The sequence below is a fragment of the Typopeltis vanoorti genome, chromosome 9 (assembly GCF_054136105.1).
Source record: "Typopeltis vanoorti isolate ZY-2024b chromosome 9, IOZ_Tvanoo_1.0, whole genome shotgun sequence".
Lineage (NCBI taxonomy): Eukaryota > Metazoa > Arthropoda > Arachnida > Uropygi > Thelyphonidae > Typopeltis > Typopeltis vanoorti.
Genome location: NC_143557.1, coordinates 83,178,302 through 83,196,323, shown reverse-complemented (window position 1 = coordinate 83,196,323; position 18,022 = coordinate 83,178,302). Strand labels below are relative to the sequence as shown.

The 18,022-nt window shown below is 34.9% G+C and overlaps 1 protein-coding gene across 2 annotated transcripts in view; it reads left to right on the top strand.

Annotated features, from left to right (window-relative positions):
- The first annotated feature begins 7,180 nt into the window (after positions 1–7,180).
- The window catches only part of LOC150103208 (aurora kinase C-like), a 121,881-nt gene continuing 111,039 nt past the window's right edge, over positions 7,181–18,022 (top strand). Inside the window, exons 1-2 of one of the 2 annotated variants that reach the window (XM_090398523.1) lie at positions 7,181–7,297; positions 16,745–16,777. In XM_090398523.1, coding sequence (XP_090254649.1) covers positions 16,775–16,777 — 3 coding nt within the window. In that variant the 5' untranslated portion in view covers positions 7,181–7,297; positions 16,745–16,774. Of the gene's footprint in view, positions 7,409–16,744; positions 16,778–18,022 lie in introns of both variants that reach the window. The other variant, XM_090398522.1, reaches the window with a different exon arrangement.

The following is an 18,022-nucleotide window of genomic DNA, read 5'->3' as shown; positions in this document are numbered from 1 at the left end:
GGCGAGTTTCTTTTAACCAAATTAAGCAATTCAATTTTTCGCATATCTGGGGATTGAGAAACGTTATTTACAGAGAGCTAATCCATAAGAACTTGCTTCTTATTAGACCAATTTGGAACATTGTTTGATCGAATAGAGTAATATGAAGCATTATCAATTATAACAACAGCATGTTTAGGAACGTTTCGAATTTGTATTTCTTATGCCCACTTTTCGAAGATCGTAGAATTCATTTGTCTATGGTAATTGGCTTTGTATAGTAAGTTTGAATTCGGTAAAAAACCCATTTTTCCACCCGCAAACAAAATTATTATGCACCGCGAGGCATTTCTGGTTTGTAGCACTCCACATTCTTCTTTAGACTGCCAATATTTTCCATAATTTAAATTACTATCAATACAAGTTTCATTTAGATACACAATCGGGTTTTTTTTCCTCCCTGAAACGTCTTATTGCTTTCAAATACTGCGTTCTAGATAAAACAATGTCACTTCGCTCAATGATAAGTTTCCTTTTATTCTGGGTCTTTTTAAAACAAAATCCGATGTCATGAAGTATTTTCCTTAAAGTTTCTCTTTTCCAAGGAAAATTAACTTTTTCTTTAAGCACAGGACTCAATTTCAGAACAGTTGGCATTCATTTTTGGCACTCTTTTCTCGACCACGTAAAATTCGTGAATAGTTCTTCTTATAACGTCAACATCAAAATTATTCAAAACTACGATTTCGATGGTTTTCTTTACTCTGGCGCTTTTTTTAGGAGATTTAAATTTTGACTTTCCTTCACCTTTTGATTCCCTACGAATTATTTTAACAGTCGATCCCGATACGCCCGCAATTGCACTTGCACGTTTTCTGACTTGAGAAAGGGGAACATGGAGACGATCCTTTTTCGTAGAATGTCAGCACATTATTCAATATTCTTTTGCAAGAACTACTGAAACGTTTAACAACAGAACTTGTTGACTGTACTGGATCTATCATACAAATTAATAATAAAAAAAATAATGAAAAAAAGCGACAACAAAAATCAAGCTAGTACAGCAACAGACAAGAAAGCACGTGATTTCGCATGTTGGCGAACAATTCGTACATCCTTCATTTCTTTCTTCCCTTCAGCATAAATCGACTATTCTTGGCAAAATGCCAAGGAGAGATCTACAAACCGTGGGCGAACTATACCTTACTTAAATTAAAGGGATATTAAATCCCACATAGTTTTAAAACCGAATAAGAAACTCAAAGATTGGAATCAGAGAGTTTCTTGCCGAATATAGTAAACTATAAAGTATCGGCGACACTAGCGTTAGCCAATGCAAGTGATCTTAGAACGTAGTACAATACCGGACGACTCGTTGCAAAGGTGTGGGAAGTTCAGATCTCTATTTTTAGGTATTTTCCATAATGTAAAAACACATTTCCTAGGAAATGTATGCTGTTATTACATTATGGAGGGAGGTCACTACCCAGACCGGTTTCATACATTTCATACAATATAATTCCAACCAGTATCGTCATCCTTTTCTCAGAACAACAAACCACCAACTGCTGTCAAAGAGGAGCTCTTTCAACTGACCAGTAAGGCTTTACGACCAAAGCTCATAGCACTGCTCAAATGTCAGAGATATTGTCAATGAAAAACTGTCGGTTGTGACTCAGGGATTTGTGCTCGTTGCAGCAGAAAAGATCATTTAAACCATTATTACAAGAGCAAAACATCAAAATGCTCAAATTATGAAGGAGACCATTCACTTATTCCTAACATGCCAAAGTTGGTGGGATGAGAAGGAGAGGCAATACAATCTTAATAAAGAAGCAGCAATATCTGGTAAACTGACTTATTCCAAGAAGGCAGCTGTAAAAAAAGTGTCTACATGGATCCAAATGCATATATCGAGCAAGCTTTTTTACTAGCTTGATTTGCAAATCTGCAGATATACCAAAGATAGTCCTATTGCATAAAAATCCACTAATAAAAAGATAATAGAACATGAAACCTCTAAGGATCACGCCTCCAGTCCCTTTAATACAGGGACTATTGTCAACTTCATTGAGATCTATGCCTCACACCAAGAAAGGAGACTTAGCCATATATCACTTGCTCTGGAGAAAGTAAAACTTGACAATATCTTGGATATCTTTCCGGTGAAGAAGAAATTAAGTATATTACCATCCACAATTCTCTAAAAAAATACAAGGTAAATTAAACTCCTTTTCAACATAGAAAGACAGATGACACAACCAAAACGAAATAACGAAAACATTCCTACAATGGATATGTCTTTGTGTTCCGTGAATACATCAATGATGTCAGGCTCAGTTGATGCATAAAAGAGTTTCCTTCATCATGAGCCGATCAGGAATTACAAAATACTCTCATCTTTCCTGAGGAGAGGGCACGTGATAAACCTCTCCTGGAGGAGTTGCAATAATTTTGGACAAATATATCCCTTCCTGCATGTCTTAAACAATACGATCGCTGAAACAGTTGCTATCTGACTCTCACTCAGAACTGTAATAAGAGCATGCTCTATCTAAACTCCTTCTGTGGGAGATATTTCTCAAATTAACTTCAAAAACGTTATATTGCATTTAATGTCCCTTCACTTTTAACGGGGGATTTAAACGGACACCTGCTCTGTAGGACGGTGCTCGAACAAATACTTGAGAGCTCTTGAATGTATGCTCTACAAGTTTAAATTCTTCGTCATAAATACAAGATACAATACCTTATTTTTTTTCCTACCCAAACTTTCACTGCCATCAGTTTAACTACAGCTCTCCTTAATTTTCGCCTCTTAAAGTGGGAAACAAACCAGAACGTACATATGAGTGATCACTTACGGTGATATCCGCTTTTCTGAAAAGACAATCATACGAGGATATTACATAACGGATATTCCGAAGGAAAATTTAGCAATCTGAGTAGTCCACATGCACATGATTAGCAGAATGTGATTTTGCAATGGTCATCCCTTGTTCGTCAGAGTGAATCATGTTACTGTGTATCATACCAGCTGACACAACTGCAATTTCTGAAACATGAAGTCCGTTTCCATGTGTTCATAAACTAATATGAAATGACGATTGCACAACAACCAAGGAAAGTAGGAAATTTTGAGATATTTTATGAAGATATACTTGAAAAAATATGATTGTTTTCAAATATCCCCGAGCACCACAAACATCCACTGCCACAGTCAAAAGGAATCCTTGATCCTACACATCCTCTATACAAAGAGCAGCTAACTCTAAAGATGTCTGTGACAAACTCTGAAAAGGATGAGCAGATATACCACCCACTCTCAGATCTTTGAACACAACAGTTGCGTTCCTGATTCAACAGCGATTGTCGACACACTCTGGGAGATTTTGGTGTTGGAAAGAGGGGGAAAGTGGTTCTACTGCATAAAGGAGGCTCGAAGGCTGATGCAGCAAATTACTTTCTAACTTTCTCACGTGACATACAGTGATACTGCTGGACTTTGGAAAGTCTTTTAACAGAATTCCACATAGAATTGCAATAATTAATAAATTCACCACATGGGAATGAATATAAAGTTCGTGAAGTGGATAAGAGGGTTGATGGAGAGATATCAGTGAGTAGTTATTCAGGAGTAGTGTCCAGTATGTCTGTGACGCGCGCCATAGGTACTGTTTTGAACTGCTACTATTTCATTTGTACATTAACGTTATAGGAAAGAATCTCAGAACTATTCAGTTGTCTGCAGATTGTGTAAATTAGGCTAAGCCACTAGTTAATAAAGAAGGGTTTTAGTTCTATATTATGAGAGCCATAAATGAGTATACCACTCCCAGAATTGCCCATTTGGATTTTTGGTGCCATCTGTGTAGATCTTTATTGAGTCAGGTCCATATTCCTTTATTTTTGAAAGGGTTAATGGTCTCAAGATTTTAGAGTTTTCTAGGCTTTTTTTCTCATATTTCCCTATTTCAGAGTTTATAACTATATTTTATTTGGACAATCCAAATGGAATTTTATTTTCTATGATTTCATGCATTGTTGATTTTTTTTCTTTATTCTGTTTGTTGGTTTCCAGTTTTTAAAAAGTTCACTTGTTTTATGATGCGCAAGGTTGACTATTTTACTTAAAATTTGGGAAGATTTTCTTGTCGCCTAATTTTTAAAAGAACAAGGTTGGATTCGAATTCAGCTATTTTTCCAAGAGTTGTATTCCTTAGTCGACATATGATTTTAGCTGCATTTTTCTGAATTTTTATAAGCTTCTCTAAACTGGTTTGTGATGTTTACATCAAAATAGGCGAAACATATTCCATTATGGGTCGGATAATAGAGGTATATGCGACTTTTAAGGTTTTAGCATAGACTCACCACTCTACCTGAGATACTTTTCATGATATTTAGTCTTCTTTTTGCTCTGACTGCAACATTGTTTATATGTTTATTGAAGCTTAGTGATGGATTGAGAGTAACTCCAAAGTATTTGGGGTTTTCATTAAATGTAATTAGTTGACTGTTTAGCTTAATCTTTGGTCTCCACTTTCTGAGGTGGTTATTAATAGTAAAAACACAGATTTCTGATTTAGTAGGGTTAATTTTGATATTTTGCTTTTCACAGTATGTAGCTAAACTTTCAATAGCTTTGTTTAAGTGACCTTCTACTGTCTCTGGGTTGTTGTTGTAAGCTGAGAATAGGACCAAATCATCAGCAAACATAGCTATCTTTGTTTCTTTATTTATATTTTTATCTAAGTCATTTAAGTAGATGGATAAAAGGAGTGGGTTCAAAATGCTACCTTGAGGGAGTCCCTGTCTTATTTTCACTTTCTTCCAAAAGGTATTATTTATTTTAACTCGAATTGTTCTATTTCTTAGAAAGTCATAGATCCAGTTAAGAACTTTCGCTTCTATTCCAATATGACAAAGTTTGGAAAAGAGTTTCTGCCTCCACACCTTGTCAAAGGCATTGCTAAAATCTATAAAAGCTGCAATGGTGGATTTAGTAGGTTTGGTCTGGAAGTTATCTTGAACTGTCTGGGTTAAGTAGAAAAGTTTATCAGTTGTTGAGTGATTTCTTCTAAAGGCAGCCTGAAAATGTGGTAGTATACTATTTTTGTTTAGATAGTAATTCAAATGATGGAGTATTATTTTTTCCATTAATTTGTCTAGAATTGAAGTCAGTGAAATTGGTCTATAACTTCCTGTTTGGTCTTGCGGTTTGTTAGGCTTTTAACAAGTCTAGTTAGCAGGAGTGTTGTCAGACTAGATTTTTTGCTTGGACAGTGGTGAATGTGTGGAATAGGTTGGCAGAGTCTACTCTGGGTTCCAAGCCCGTGAAAGAGATCAAATCAACGTATGATTATCAATCATACTTTACTTTGAACTCATTTACGTCATGTTGAATAGAGCTGGTCATGAAGCTTAGATTCTCCCTCCATGGAGTATCCCATAATAATAATAGAATATGGATGATGATAGCAGATTAATATATGGAGTGTAGAGTATTATAAGCAGGAAATGGAGGGTTGATATGAAAGAGGCCTATAAATAACTGAAAGAGAGTGTCAACTACATTGAAACATTGATCAAAAGAATGAGTCAGGAATCATGTGCTTGTAGGTCGTGTTTCGGTCACAGCTCGTGTTTTGGACATAAAAGGACCTACCTACTTCCCTACTGGTAATAGGCGAGGCCTTTAAACCCTCTCAGCTTTTGGAGACTGAGTGGGTCTTTCAGTCTCCACGAGTTGCAATCAGAGATTGCTGGCCCATATCTATCACTAATTATAGGCGACAAGCAATGAAGGGATGGGAAAACAAGTGCGTCCAACTCTTCGTATCTAACCCTAATAGGATATGTTATTCTGAAAAAAATGTGGATTTTATGGTCTATTTTCTTGAGTTTACGGAACGAAAAACCCGAGTTTCCGGGAGAAAAAAACTACAGATCGACTAACTCCGAGATCTGTCGAAGATAAGCTTAGAAAAAGTTCCTCCATTCGGTGACTAGACTTGAACTTAAGTCTACCTTCGAATGGCCTAGCGCAAAGGATGCAAGCACCACTTCCACTGATGAGCTACATCGGAGGTTTTGAATAAAATTCTATCTTTTTTTTATTAATATGTAAACCGTAAAAGCTTTCATAAATATGTCTGGTAGACATTCTTTTATTAAAATTATTTACATCAATATAATCCTTAATAAGATTGAGGATTATATTGATAAAAAGTGTGATGATATCCTTCCAATACTTCTGAAATTGCCTGACAGTTCTGGAGTGTTGGTAGCTTGCTCCACCTTTGCTACTATTTGCCTGGTGTTGTACTACTTACCCAGGTAAGATAATACAACACTATATTCAGTCCTGAAGGTATTTTCTTGCACAAACTTTGTTTGCTCTCACTGGGATAAAGGATTAAACTAAATTTATTATAGTCTAACCTAGTGAAAAATAAACTTTCAACATCTTTCTCTAAGTCAGCTAACGCCTTTTTTATTCCCGTATACGGGGAGTAGGCGAGGCCATTTTGCCCTATCTAACTTCAGGGTAATTTAATAAAAAAAAAAGGTGGCAAACCTTTTGGTAACTCCTATAGGTAAAGATGACCTTGCTACTGCTTCTGCCTGGTATCTTCAACTCTGGGCATGGCTCCCACTGAAGAGACCTCAATAAAGGTCGAAACTAGTCTGGGTAGTGGCCATTCCCTTAATGCATAACATTAAGGGATTGGCCACTACCCAGGGTAAACCTTAAAAAATGATATTAAATGGATAATGAGACCGGAACAGACTAATATGGTCTTATACTCGTAATTAGCGTTATGATGATAATAATGTAAATAATAATAACACTAATTCTTAAAAATTATGTCAGTAAAATAGCCGCTGTAAACTGCAGCTAAGCACCTATTTCCTCTGTACGTGGTTCACTTTTAATGTGAGATTTTTAAAAATGCTATTATTAATATTAGTTTCATGAAATATTGTGACATCCTGTTTCTGTTTCGAGTCTGTATATTAGCTACTCTAAAATGTGTATCTGTGATACTTTCAGCTAGAAATGTCATATTTTTCAATGACTTTAAATAGGAGATGAATGTTTTTTCTTATTGTTATCCGAATTTAACTGAATATTTAGTGAAGAATTCGCTCTTTAAAATTAATATAGTTTGATTTATTTTTGTTGGTTCTTATCGAATGAATACTACATGAATTCATAAAAATGTTCTTATTCGAGAGTAGATAAATTTGACCAATTGCTACGCGAAATTCGGTGATGTGCCGGATGTGTTAGATTTAAAACTATCTTTCAGAGGTAACATGTTTAAAGCTCGTTTAATGTGTTTGTTTTATGGTTGTTAGTTGATTATTTATTATATTAATTAATTTATTTAATCTTGCTAATTGCTTTTCCGTTGGTTAATAGGTAAGTTTCGATGGATATTTTTAGTATATATATCTGAAAGATAGAAATATAGACATGATGTAAAATCATTGGTGTTGTTTAATTAAATGGAATATTGTATGGCCCGCCTCCATGGAGTCTATAGCATTATAGTGAGAAATCCTATTTTTTGACCGAAAGCCGGAAATGCATTATAAGTCTTATAATTTATTATAATGAATTCAAACATTTTAATAGTTTTAAAAAAGTAACGCGCCTTGGCCCGACTATATCCCCTGCTCACACCCTTACTATACTAAATATATTCAAGGATGATCTCTTATTCTGACTCCTGTAGATAAGTTTTGATATATTTCCTTTGCATCTCTCCTCTGAAACCGTTTTAGTAACTTGGATGATTCTATTATATCCCCTCTTTTCTGCCTATCAACCAACTTTGGCAGCCCACCTACCCTCAAATTCTGCAGACCATGCACCATCTTGATCACACACCTCTAGACTCTGTTCACTTTTAATGAGATTAAAACCCAAGAAATCCAGATGACTAGACCCGAGCATTATAATCCGGATGTTAATGTATCTTATAAAGAGGAATTGAAGTGCATTATCTCTGCTTTTCAGTGTATTTTTTTAATAACTAAGTCCTCTCCCTCTCCAAATCTCTAGCTAAATCGTTTTCCTAGAGTACAGTTCCATCAGTGTGGTACATGGCTTGTAATCTTTTTATCCCATAATGCATGATTTTACACTTTTCCACATTAAAATGGTACCTATCTTTTACCTATATCAGTATATTTAAATCATCTTGCAAGTTCTCTACATCAACTTGATTAACTATTACCTATTCAATTTTACATAATCAGCAAGCAACTACATCATTTCTCTTCATATCATTTATGTATAAATCAAATCGTATTGGTCCATGCATAGCCTTTTGGAGAAATATGGTGACTAATATGCTGCTAGTTACCTGTGTTTTCCGTATTCTGCTCTTCCATTTACTACTTTTTTTGGATTTGTTCATCAGCCACACTCTTATCTATATTGTCAGTTTCGTATCCATTCCCATTTGTTTCACTTAATTTGTTAACAGAGTTCCATGTGGTATCTAATGAAATGCCTTTCCAAAATCCAGCAGTGCCATCTTGTGCCCATTCCCTTTTTCCATGTCCACTCTCACTAGTATTAAAGTTAGTTAGCAAATGACTAAAGCATGACTGATCCTTCACATAACCATTTCCCCCTTCCCCAATAGCATATCATATTATCATATTCTTATTCACTCCATTCCTGAATTGTCTTTGAATAACTTTTCCATTACCCTTTCCAACATTCATGATATGCGGATTGGTACATAATTTGTGCTTGTTGCCTTGCAATCTGCTTTATGCAAAGGCAATATGTTAGTACCATGTATAGCTGAGTAATTTGAATGTATTTTACCATCCTTCTGCTCCTTTGGAACTATCCCCCCCCCTCTTGTTCCTGATACTTCTGGCCTTAGTATATAGAAACTGCAGCATCCCTTTAGGCCCCCTCCCCCTGGCCCATCTTTACTTTCTGAATTGACTACCGTATTCAATATTTTTGCTTGAGAGATGAGATTCCTCACTTAGTCATTTTCGCACTCACTTGCTTCTTTACTTTCTGAATTGACTACCGTATTCAATATTTTTGCTTGAGAGATGAGATTCCTCACTTAGTCATTTTCGCACTCACTTGCTTCTTTACTTTCTGAATTGACTACTGTATTCAATATTTTTGCTTGAAAGATGAGATTCCTCACTTAGTCATTTTCGCACTCACTTGCTTCTTTACTTTCTGAATTGACTACTGTATTCAATATTTTTGCTTGAGAGATGAGATTCCTCACTTAGTCATTCTCGCACTCACTTGCTTCATGGTGCCTTCGCACAAATTCACTTGCTTCCATCCTGCCAGCCTGGTTGGATGGCTGAGTGGTTAGTGTATCCACTTTCCAGCCAAATGGCTGTGGGTCCGAATCCCACCATGGGCATGGATGTTTGTGATTTTCTGTGAAAATACTAGTGGTGGTGATGGTTGATGTAGTTGTGGTTCATTATAGTTGATGGAGATAGAGTAGGTGCCCTCCCTCGATAAGTCTTTGGACTCCCTGGAGGTGTCAGTAAATAATAATAAAAATAATAATAATTACTTTCCCTCAATTTGTGCTTTAGCATGCTTGGTGAATAAAGCTCTCTAGACACCTAATACCAAAACCATTTAGATGCAATCCAGCATTGTACAGATCCTTTCTGTCAAACAGATTACAGACCCACAAATCTTACGTCATTCCTTTGGCACAATCTATGTATATAGTCACTGGCTATGAACGCCCTCCTCCTCAGTTTGCCTCTATCATAGCATGGTAGGAAACTTACAGTCTTTGCCTTCTCACTCTTCAGTTTTGTCTCTTTGAACAACTACTTTCTCATAGAATACTTCTCCCCTCTCAAATCATTTGTACCAACCAAGACAATCATTTCCTTCGACTTACCTTCTAGATGGTGCGGCTAATATTGTGAATTTTTGCAACTGGGAAGCAGGATTTTGACACAATTTGTTAATTATTTATGTGTATATTATTGTGGGGGGAAAATATACTGAACATTAGCAAATAAAAGAAAATTTGTAAAAATGCAAAATATAAATACACATAACTAGCATAATAAATTGTAACAAATGCTATTCATTCAACCACATATATTCCTATATGAATTGTGTGATCAACTTGATTAGTGTATTGGATAAACCTATAGATATTTACTAAGCTACTAATGTTTACAACTGCATTTTATTATTGGTAAGATATTTATGTTTCATAAACAAATCACTTTTTCTCTCTTCAAAAGTCTTAATTATGCCCATAAATGCAGACACGCATGTCTAGAGTTAATGAGATCACACATAATTTGTTACACCTAGCAACTTATTGGACATGCACACAATTATAATATCAGAACTGTAAATTATTAATAATTCATTTACCAGTAATGAATGTATTTCTATTCACATCTGTTCTCTCTCATCCTTGTATTTGCCATTCTCACATGGCTCATTAATTGGTTTACATATTTACACCTTTTAATAATTCAAATACAGTAGATTCTAGTTTATTGGTTCAAGGGTTAATCAGGGCAGCTGTTTTATTGGAACAAGTCTGAAAGAACAAAAACAAAATGTGAATATAATGAAGTTTTGTTTATTTGGGACACAATGATGTTTAATTGGTCCAGCTTCTACCACATGCAGTCTTAGAAAATTACATAATCTTGATTCAAAAATTTATTACTGATGACACCTGCCATACTGATTTAACATGGCTATTTTATTTATTGCCATTTCTAATGGTTATCTTTGTTATAGACTTGGTACACTGTTTGGATTTACTATCGATTGTCAGGAACTAATAAACAAAAGCTGTTAGTTATCGGAAAAATGGCCAAACCTTAATGCTTCAAAGGGATTAGAATGAAGAGTTTACCAGTTCAGTACCATATGAACAAAAATGCATAGACGATATCTGAAATTATTAAGAATTGGTTTATGAGTTGGGACATTCAATTATAACATAAATTCTGAAACATTTCACCAGTTCTTGACAATTGTCGAAGAGGTTGGTGCGAAAGTTTATCTTTTACAAGCAATACAGATTTTGGCTATGGGACAAGGAATAAGCATCAAGACCATTCAGAACTGTTTTGATCACTGTGATTTTAGGCATTCAATCATGGCTATGGCTGATAGTGAAAATGACATCCTTTAGACATGAATCAAATTAGAAACAATGAAGCATTTGCATCCTTGACAGTTGTCTTCAATACTTCAATGAAAATTAAGATTTTGAGGAGAAAATTTAAGCAAAACATCAGAGGATGTTAGGAGGAAAATAATGGTGAGGATGGTGCTCCCAAGCTTCAACAAGTGCCTACCCAGGACATTAGAAAATTTTTTACTGGATTATGACTATTTCATGCAGGATGGCAATAATATATCTAAACAGATATTTTAATTGCAGTCAATAATTTAAAAAAAAATAACGGGTTATGCTTGATCAATGCCTACAACATCATTAACTGCTAAGAACTGCACATTGACATTATATAAATGAAATTATTCTTAAGTTAGTAATTCTGCTATGTAATAAATGAAAAACTTGTCTAAGCTTGTATTTTGTCTTGTGTACATACACCTTTTCTTGGTCAACTTTGTTTAATTGGGTCAAATTATGCTATGTGGCCCAATTAACTGGAATCTACTGTATACACTAAACAAATGTAACACTGTCCTTAATTGTTTTCTAATATGTATACTAGGGGACCCCCCCCGAGTTCCAGGCTGGTAAGCTGGAGACAAAAAATGTGACATGAAAATGTTTCAAATTTCGGCTTATCTTTATATATATATAGAGAGAGAGAGAGAGAGAGTGTGTATATATATATATATATATATATATATATATATATATATATATATATATATATATATATATATCCTGAAACAAATGCATTCCTTTCCCCTTGATTTGGTTACAATCAAAGAACCTGTCAAGATATGTGACATGTCCACAAACAGGAAATTGTGGCAGCTCCCTGCTAGAAGGTCAATTTTGCAGTGTTTTTATCTTGTCCCAATGTGAATGTGTTTAGCTAGCGATTTTCAATTAGTGTGCCACAAGATTTTGATATAAAGAAATAAAAATTGGTATAAAGGTTTTTTTTTTTTTTTTTTGCACATTTTACACAATATAAGAAAAAGCACTACAAAGTGTATGAGGAGTCATAATGTTTATATTGCATCGAACGGAATTGTTAAGAATGAATAAAATTTATGATTATATTGGTATAATATAGATTTATTATCTGTTATTGTAGATACACATCGTTGTGTGTGTTTACGGATTCCTCCAGTTGTGCAATAATTGTAGCATATGCTGCACTTACACTGTAATGTCGATGTCATATAAAGACGAGACTGGTTTAATCAGGAACTGAAATCTTTGAGCATTTTTCTCAATGACATGGCTGAATCATTTTCATTTCTGGAAGATTTTGTGTTTCAACGGTGTTGAAGTTTAGTGAAAACTATGAGTGCTGCACTTTTAAAACATTACAAGTATCATGGAGAAGTTTTTAATTAAAGAATAAAAATTAGATGACTGAAGTAGCAAGTGATGTTAGTACATCTAAAACCATTGTCTTCCAGTACAATGGAGATTATTTGTTTTTCGGCTTTATTTCGAGTGAAGATAATCCACCACATTCCATGTGTGTTGTATGTGCTGAAAAACTGGCAAATCGAGCAATGGTTCCTAGCAAAATGAAAAGGCATCCGCAGTCAAAACAATCCCACTTATGCCAGAAACTAGTGGAATATTTCAAAAGACTTATTCACTAAAACTCACCAGACAAAAAAATGGACCAAACTTGTGACTATTCGAAAAAGCACAATAAGCAAGTCATGCTGTTGCTGAAATAGATGCCAAAAAGATGAAATCTCACACAATTGTTGAATCTGTAATTTACCAGCATGCTGTAAAATTGTAAATATCAGGTTTGGTGAGGAATATGAGGAGGTGGTTTTAAAAATCCCTATGTCAGATAACACAATTAGTTGACATATTCAAGATATGTCTCAAGATGTTGATCTGCAAGTGATAGCTTATGTTAAAGAAGTCAGTATTTTTGCTATTCAGCTGGATTAATCACTAGAAAAGCTCAACTTCTTGAATTCACAAGATTGTTTATAATACATAGAACAGTGTTTTTATTTTGTCAACCACTCCTGGAAACAAAGGGCCAAGATATTTTTGATATTGATAATTATTTCAATTCTCACAACTTGTCCTGGCAATCATGCATCAGTATTTGTACTGATATTGTTTTTATTCATTGTTTTCTACACAGAGAAGTACTAGTTTCAAAAACATTAGCAACTGAGCAGACGAGTACTAGATGAGACAGTCAAATCATTAATTATATCAAAAGTAGACTGTTATAGTCGAGATTGTTTGCAACACTATGTTCCTCAGTGGAAGCTTCTCACACATAGCTGCTAATGCATACAGAAGTGAGGTGCTTGTCTGTAGGACAAGTTCTTTCAAGGCTCTATGAACTAAAAGAGGAGCTTCTAACTTTTTTGACAGCTACAATCTGAGTTAGCTGATTTTCTGAGTTATGAGCTGTGGTGCAATAAGGTTGCATTCCTTGTTGATTTTTTTTTTCAAGCTTTGAACACTCTTAATAAAAGTTTGCAAGGAAAGCATGAAAATATTCTTACTTTCACTTATCAGATTAATGCTTTTGGAAGCAAGAATCAGAAGAGAGAACACAGCAGAAATGTTCTAGTTGACAAAAGGTTGCAGACTGGATAAAAATCTTATAGATCTAATTTTACAAAGTTTAATATTGCTCAGCAAAAATATTGAAAAATATTTTCCCCTCACTGGATGTATCATCCTTAGGTTGGTCAGAGATCTGTTTATCTAAAGTGCATGTCAGTTGGCAAATTTAAACACTGTAGAAGACAATGAGCTAATGGAAATAAGGAATGCCAGAAGATTAAAACTTACATTCAACAACAGATACTGTTTCATTCTAGTTTCTCTTCGAAGTGAATATCCCATTATCACAAAAAAGACATTTGAAACACTTCTTCCTTTCTCCACTCTATAATTGTGTGAAGCTAGCTTTTCTACAACAAACACTATGAAAAACAAGAATATCTCTTGGCTTGAAACCTTTGAAGAAGATTTGAGGGTATGCCTATCTACAATCCGACCTTGCACAAGGGACAGAATGAAACGACTCCAAGCTCAGGTGTCTCGTTGATTAAAAAAATACATTTGTTACATGTATGTATATTAGAAAATATTAATAAATAATTACTTTCATAAATAACTTTGATTATTAATTTATATATTTAGTTTAATCCTTTATCCAAGTGTAAGCAAACAAAGTTTGCGCCTGAAGTATTTCAGGACTGGAGGCGACGCGTAGTAAAGGTCGTATAAGTTCTCATCACATTTCTTAGTATCTCCCATAATGCAAAGCACATCTCCTTGCAGACATGTATAATGCTATGCATTAAAGGAAAGGCCACTACCCAGACTGGTTTTGACCATTATTGAGGTCTCATCAGTGGGAGCCAGACCCAGTGATGGTGATACCAAGGTGGAAGTAATGGAGAAGTCATATTTATCTATACAAGTTGCCAAAATGTGTCACACCTTATTATTAAATTACTCTGGATTAGAGAAAGATGTTGGAAGTTTTTTCACTTGGTTAGACTATAAATTATATATTTTGACCTATATAGACCTCAATAAAGGTCGAAACCGGTCTGGGTAGTGGCTCTTCCCTTAATGCATAGCATTATACATGTCTGTAAGGAGATGTGCTTTGCATTATGGGAGATACTAAGGCAAGTGATGAGAACTTATACCACCTTTACCACGAGTTGCCCCAGTCCTAAAGATACTTCAGGTACAAATTTTGTTTGCTTACACTTGGATAAAAAGATTAAACTAAACATATAATTTATAGTCTAACCAAGTGAAAAAACTTCCAACAACTTTGATTATTCTTTTGTATTTCATGCAAAGTGTCATAAATAAATGGGATTTCAAAAAGAAGGTTGCAACAGGTTTTGGTGCCATAGAGTTTTAGTAATTGGTTTTAGTGTGCCGTAAGATAAAAAAGGTTGAAAACTACTGTGTTAAAGAATACCAAAAAATGAAGGAGACAGATTTGTTTTCTTATTTGTGGTAATCTAGTGTTCAGTTCCCTTGTTCTCTTTATGTGCTTGTTTTTTTTTGACTCCTCCATTGGAAGGTTGTAAACCTATAGTACATTAATATCGCTGGTGGACTTTTTTTTTTTACATAATTGCACTCTTTGCTCTAAGAGACTAAACATGGAACTTTTAGGCCTCGAGTAAACAGCATAGTGGTCTTTCACTGGACAAAGAAATTCATTCCCACCTAAAGACAAATTCACAAACACCTATGGAAGGATTTATATTGATCCCATACACGAGAGGTTGAAGGACTTATAAGCAAATCAGTGCTATGTGGGGTACAGATAAGGAGTGAGGTTGTAGTTGTTTGGGAGTATACTTCTTGTGGAAGACATTTCCTGAAAACAGAGTTGAAGGAGGTTCAGTGTGTTTGTGGTTGCACAGTGAATGGGTGTGGTTAACTGGTTCTCTTGTATTTCTTATATTAACAGATGCAACAGAAAGTGGAATGATGGTTGCCAATTCAGTGGAGCAATGACTGTTGTAGCACCTGTAGAACATACAGTGCTGAAATATTGTGTCTGGAGATGGAGGTTGAATAAGAGGAGTCATCAGTCAGCTGACTTGCTCTCCTCTGGACAGCATGAAGAATTTTTAGAGAAATTTCAGGTGCACTATCTCAAATGTGAGCAGTATTTTAAGGATGGGTATAAAATAGCATCTTGAATGCTTTGAAAGAGGATGCCTAGTTTTTTACAGTCCAAGCAAAGAGATCTGATCATGTATCATTTGTGTACTGCTGAGGGTAATGCAGGTGAACTGAGATCTGTTTTGTGAGAGAAAAGGTAAGGCTGTGTTGAACCCACAGTCATATATGAACATTTGAATCCACAGTCTGTTGGTTGTAAGAGCAAGCATACTATCCACTCTGATGTTTAAGACAGAAATCTCAAATTGATATTTTTTGCTGTGCTCTTAGATGCCATGTCTTCATTCTACAATTTTCAGATTGTACAATGAAGAATTTAAATTGACTATAATGATTATCCTCATCTCTTAAATCAATTTACTTATGTATTTGGCATTAGTCTTCACATTTCCAGGCTTATAGCAACCTCCTGCCAAATATCAAATCATTAATGCCTCTAACTCACAGCTTTCTATCTTAAAACTATTTTTGAGGATATGATCAACACAAGTTTCAAGCCATTTGGAGGGATTTGAAGAGAAAGATAGTGAGGAATAAGAAAAGTGGATAGATCTCTTGAAGTTTTATAAAGGAGTGATGAGCAAGAGGATAGTTTTATATATATGAGAGAGAAAGAATAGTGGAGTGCATTGCCACAGAGAGTTTATATATATATATATATCCCACATACATGAGGCAGCAGAGCCTATAGCAAATAAATGGCACGTAGAGTTAATGTGAGATCATTAAACATGAATGATATTGCAATCTCGCCAGTTAGCCTTTACTATGTAATTGTGTGGTGGTGAGGGTAATCAAATCGTTATACATTTTTGTTTAAATGAAGCAATTTGATTTTTTAATGAAATGCAATATGCGAAGAGTATATGAATGGATAATTATTCTTACAGGTCCTTAGGAATAAGCATTTGCAAGAAAAAATGGTAAGTTTCAAGTGTAGTAGAACATTATTTTTGATGTTGTTAATGAAATTTTTTAATGGAATTATCGTATGATATCCTATAGTATAAATTTATCACTTAAGATCATCAATAAGTAGTTATATGAATAATAATGCAAATAAGATATACAGCTGATTTTTTATTTTATTTTCTTATTTTGTTTCTTTTCTTTTTTTTTCACATTGCTTGTTGTGACTGAAAAGACAGAACTGAAACAGTGAGATAGTCAGTCATTCTTGGTCAAATTACTCTTCTGGACAACATCAAGAATTTTTAGGGTACTTTTGGGTGCACCACTCCAAACATGTAAAACCTCCAGAGCTGAGTTGATTTGATAAAGCCCTTTGGCTGGAAAGACCTAGGTTCAAATTCCTCTAGTGATGCAAGTAACCTTAATCAGGGCTTTTCAGTTGAAGGTGAGTTAGCTGGTCTCTTACGGAGGATAGCAAGATTTTATAGTTATTCAGGTATCTCCACAGAATCAGAATACTCATCATGCTACTCGCACTAATCTTTATGCACACAGTGCCTATCATACCTCTCCTTAAACTTGTTCACTGTCAGGACACTCACAACTACGGCTGGCAATCCATTCTACTCAAACAAAATCTATTCCACACTGTTACTAACCACACTTGCACAACTTCAAGGGATGACCCTAAGTTGTTTCTCTATTCATTATGTATTGAAAGATTTCTTTTGTCAGTCTTATAGAACCCTTTTAATAACTTATTACAATCATGTCCCTTCTTTTCAGCTGTTAACTAAATTTTGCAACTCGCACAACTTCAATTTATCCTCATGAGAAGCATTCCATAAACCTGTCACCTACTTGGCACTCACTTTTGGATCCTGTCCTCCACCTTCTAATCCCCAAGAATCTCAGGTAACCAAATCTGTGCACAGTAGTCAAGATGCAGTCAAGACTTGGTGGTGGTTTTTTCCAACATCCTTTCAGATATTTTGCCAACTTTTTGCACTATGCTTTCTGAACTTTAACTCTGTCAATCAGTGCCTCCAAAATTCCTAGTCTCATCAATTTCCTCTGATCTACTACTATCACCAATGTGATACACAGTATGTAATCTTTTCAATCCAAAGTGCATCTTACATTTGCAGAATGCATTGGCCTGTGTATTACAAGAATGTGCAAGGGGGATTATCAGTTCTTGTAATCAAGCTGTTTAATTTATGCCACAGTACTAGGAAGGTGTAAGTGGATCAGAA